We start from the raw sequence: 3,457 nt of genomic DNA, 5'->3' as shown, positions 1-3,457 counted from the left end.
CCAATCCACCAATTGCGCACCTCTGATCAGATACTGCGCTCCTATGCGAGGCACAAGCACACGTCAGCCTCTACGCCCTACTTCGAACCATAGGCTTGCAGATCCTCCTTCGATGGGATACATTATGGCTACAAGAGACGGCATAAGGATCCACAAGACAGAGCGAGTTAGTTGTTACAGTATGGCGGCGAGCAGCATATATATTACTGTGGGCGGGTTCAAGGGTGATCGTGTCAAGTATGCTACCTTTGAGATATCTAGACCTGCGTGATTGCCGTAAAGAATATAGCAGTATTTCCCCCTTGATGTGGAATACAGAGTGATAGAGTGGCTATCGTAGTGGAACCGCCTCCACCTAGGCTGTATATTTACTCGCTCATTGGCGAGCTCACGCGATAGCCATCCCCGGTGGCACGAGGCTTCACGTGCCCCTCGATAGAGAACGCAGCCACACCAATTTATTTTTAACATCGTGGCATTGAAATAGACCGCACGCGGAAGCAGCGATGTTGTGATCCATTACCACTTGCCGCAGGGAGTCATAATTCGGATTCGGATTGGAATTAGACATGGCCCCGCGCAACTTTAGTACAGTCGCTTGCAAAATCGGCTTCGCCCCAGCTCGCCTAGATTTTTATCTGAGCACGGACCATACAGCCAGTTATAATCAGTGCGCTTTTATTACACCAAGTATTGTACGGTAATCTTGTAATTTGAATGTCGCTACTAATTAGCAGTCTTGTCGCAAAGAACGATGACCGGAATTTCTGATGCAGGTCTTTATTATTACTCTCGTGGCGAGAATGTTCATTGAGCCCCTTATATAATAGGCTCTTAGCCCTTCGCATGGAGACGCATTTACGGTGATCTCAGATCCAGCGTGAGGCTATTGCACTGGGGGCGAACGCCATACGAAACGGCCTCTTAGTGGGCGATGATGCCACGTAGCTAGAGGCTGTTCTAGCTATACACAGCCTTGAATTGGGAGGCCGGTAGTAGATAAATGCACATTACTAAAGGTGGACAAACAAGGATTTTGATTCGATCGCTAAAGAAACAGATTGCTTCAGGCGCTGTGCAGGATAGGTATATATGGATCGTGCTCCAAGCTGTATCAGCTAATATCACGTGACTATGTAAGGGCTCAAAGGATGTCCCGTTCTCTTTACTAATTTAAGCAAGGCAGAGCTACTTAACGCAAATAGAGTAACCAAACTTCTAGACGCATTCCAGTCCTTATATATATGCCTTTCAGTAGGAAACGTTCAACCATCCCACTCACGTGGATGGCCGTGCTGCAACGTGTTTGCCCCGCTTACAGCCTTGCGAAATGTCTTTCCTCAGCTGCGACTTTGCTTGTCTTCTCAAAGCAAATCGTTCGCTCCTCGTTGTCCCTTTCTGACGACCGCCAACTGTTCCGGGCTAAGGCACTATGGATCCTGGCACAGGCCTCGCCGTGTTCGACCTGTCTGTGAAGGTCGCAAAGCTTTGCTGGGAATACTATCGCAAGGTCAAAAATGCCAAAAGTGACATTGAACGCCTGAAAGAAGAAGTGGACAGACTCAAGGCTCCTCTTGAAGCTGCAGAGAAGCTTCTCAAAAGCCCAAACGGCCAGAGACTTCAGGCTGCACAGTCCTTGTTGAGTGCACTCCAGGGCTGCGAAGCACAACTCAAAGAGCTGGAAACAAAGCTGAAGACCAAGCTAGAAGACACGCTCAAGCATGGGAAAATATATAAGGCAATGAGGAAGATAATAAGGCGACTCGGCCTTAGCGCACTTAAGTGGCCACTCGAAAGCAAAGATGTCGACGCCATCATTGCAACCCTCGAGAAGCATCGAAACGAGCTCTCTTACGCTCTTCAGATCGACCAGACGTACGTTACAGCTTTTTACCTGGTTTATCTTAGCTAACCTAACCTTAGTGCGGAAATCCTTCACATTGGCCAAAAGCTCGACCTCTCGAAACTGCCTACCGCGAAAGATGCATCCTTTGACTCGCACGCCGACGAGCACGACGCACGATGCCTTCCAGAGACACGAGTCACCCTACGCGAGGATATAAAAAAGTGGGCAGAGGATAAGCACAGCGAATGTATCTTCTGGCTTAACGGCATGGCGGGTACCGGAAAGTCAACAATTTCACGTACGGTCGCGCAGTCGTTCGCCGACGAGGGAGTCCTTGGCGCTAGCTTCTTCTTCAAAAGGGGCGAGAAAGATCGCAGCAGTGCAGCTCTTTTGTTCACGACCCTTGCTGCCAGACTTGCTAATATCCCTATTTTGGCAGCACCCATCAGAAAAGCCATTGAGACCGACCCCGAACTTCCTCAGAAAGCTCTAAAAGAGCAGTTTGAGCACCTCCTCATAAGACCTCTAGAGAGTTTCAAGGGTGATCCTATCAACCCAAAGAGGATTGTGCTCGTGATTGACGCACTTGATGAATGCGAGCGAGATGACGATGTCCGAGTTATCATCCGGCTACTATCACAAGCAAGAACACTACATTCTGTACGGCTGAGGACTTTTGTAACGAGCAGGCCCGAACTTCCAATCCGGCTTGGCTTCAGCAATATTGAGGGGCAGTACCAGGATCTAGTCCTGCACAAGATACCGAAGCCGGTCATCGAGCACGACATCGCTGCGTTTCTAGAGCACAAACTCAAAGAGATTAGGGATGAGTGTAATAGATTGTCTACCGGCAATCCGCAACTTCCGTCGAACTGGCCAGGCATCGAGGCCATTCAGACACTGGTTAAGATGGCTGTCCCTCTCTTTATCTTTGCAGCTACTACATGCCGTTTCATCAAAGACGATCCCGCTGGCCGACTAAACGAGGTACTAAAATATCGTTCAATGACCGAGCATGATGAGTCTGACCAGTTTGACGCTACATATCGCCCAGTCCTGGACCGGTTGGTTACTGGAAAGAAGGAGGCGGCTAAGAAATCTCTTATAGAAGAATTCCGTACCGTTGTGGGCTCAATCGTGCTCTTAGCCGAGCCTCTCTCAACATCGTCTCTGGTCAATCTCCTAGATATTCCCCGATCCATCACAGACCGAATCTTGAGATCTCTTCATTCCGTCTTGAGTGTACCAGCCTCCGCCGAATCTCCCGTTCGGATATTCCATCTTTCATTCCGCGACTTTCTTGTTGATCCCGACAAACGAGACACCAATCCGTTCTGGATAGATGAGAGGGTAGCCCACGAAAAGATCGCAAACAGATGTCTAGAGCTGCTGTCGTCGAGCAGCCGCTTAAGAAAGAACATTTGCAATCTCGACATTCCCGGAATGGCCCGTGCAGATGTTGATCCCACAGTCATTAACCTGCATCTCCCCGCAGCCGTTCGATACGCATGCCTCTGTTGGGTCCATCATCTGGAGCAGAGTCGTCTAGCAGAGGGCAAAGCTTGCATAACAGATGATCACCAAGCATACATCTTCCTCAAACGTCACTTC

At 49.2% G+C, this 3,457-nt stretch overlaps 1 protein-coding gene across 1 annotated transcript; it reads left to right on the top strand.

The window, feature by feature from the left end:
- Window positions 1–1,432: 1,432 nt before the first annotated feature.
- Window positions 1,433–2,828, top strand: LTHEOB_13049 (Vegetative incompatibility protein HET-E-1; the record flags this gene model as incomplete). Its single annotated transcript, XM_035509984.1, has 3 exons — window positions 1,433–1,875; window positions 1,924–2,749; window positions 2,808–2,828. The coding sequence occupies 3 exons, from the start codon at window positions 1,433–1,435 to the stop codon at window positions 2,826–2,828; spliced, it is 1,290 nt and encodes a 429-aa protein (XP_035374517.1).
- Between the last annotated feature and the right edge of the window lie 629 nt (window positions 2,829–3,457).

This window comes from Lasiodiplodia theobromae (genome assembly GCF_012971845.1).
Source record: "Lasiodiplodia theobromae strain AM2As chromosome Unknown scaffold_131, whole genome shotgun sequence".
NCBI lineage: Eukaryota > Fungi > Ascomycota > Dothideomycetes > Botryosphaeriales > Botryosphaeriaceae > Lasiodiplodia > Lasiodiplodia theobromae.
This window is presented reverse-complemented; position numbering and strand designations above follow the sequence as displayed.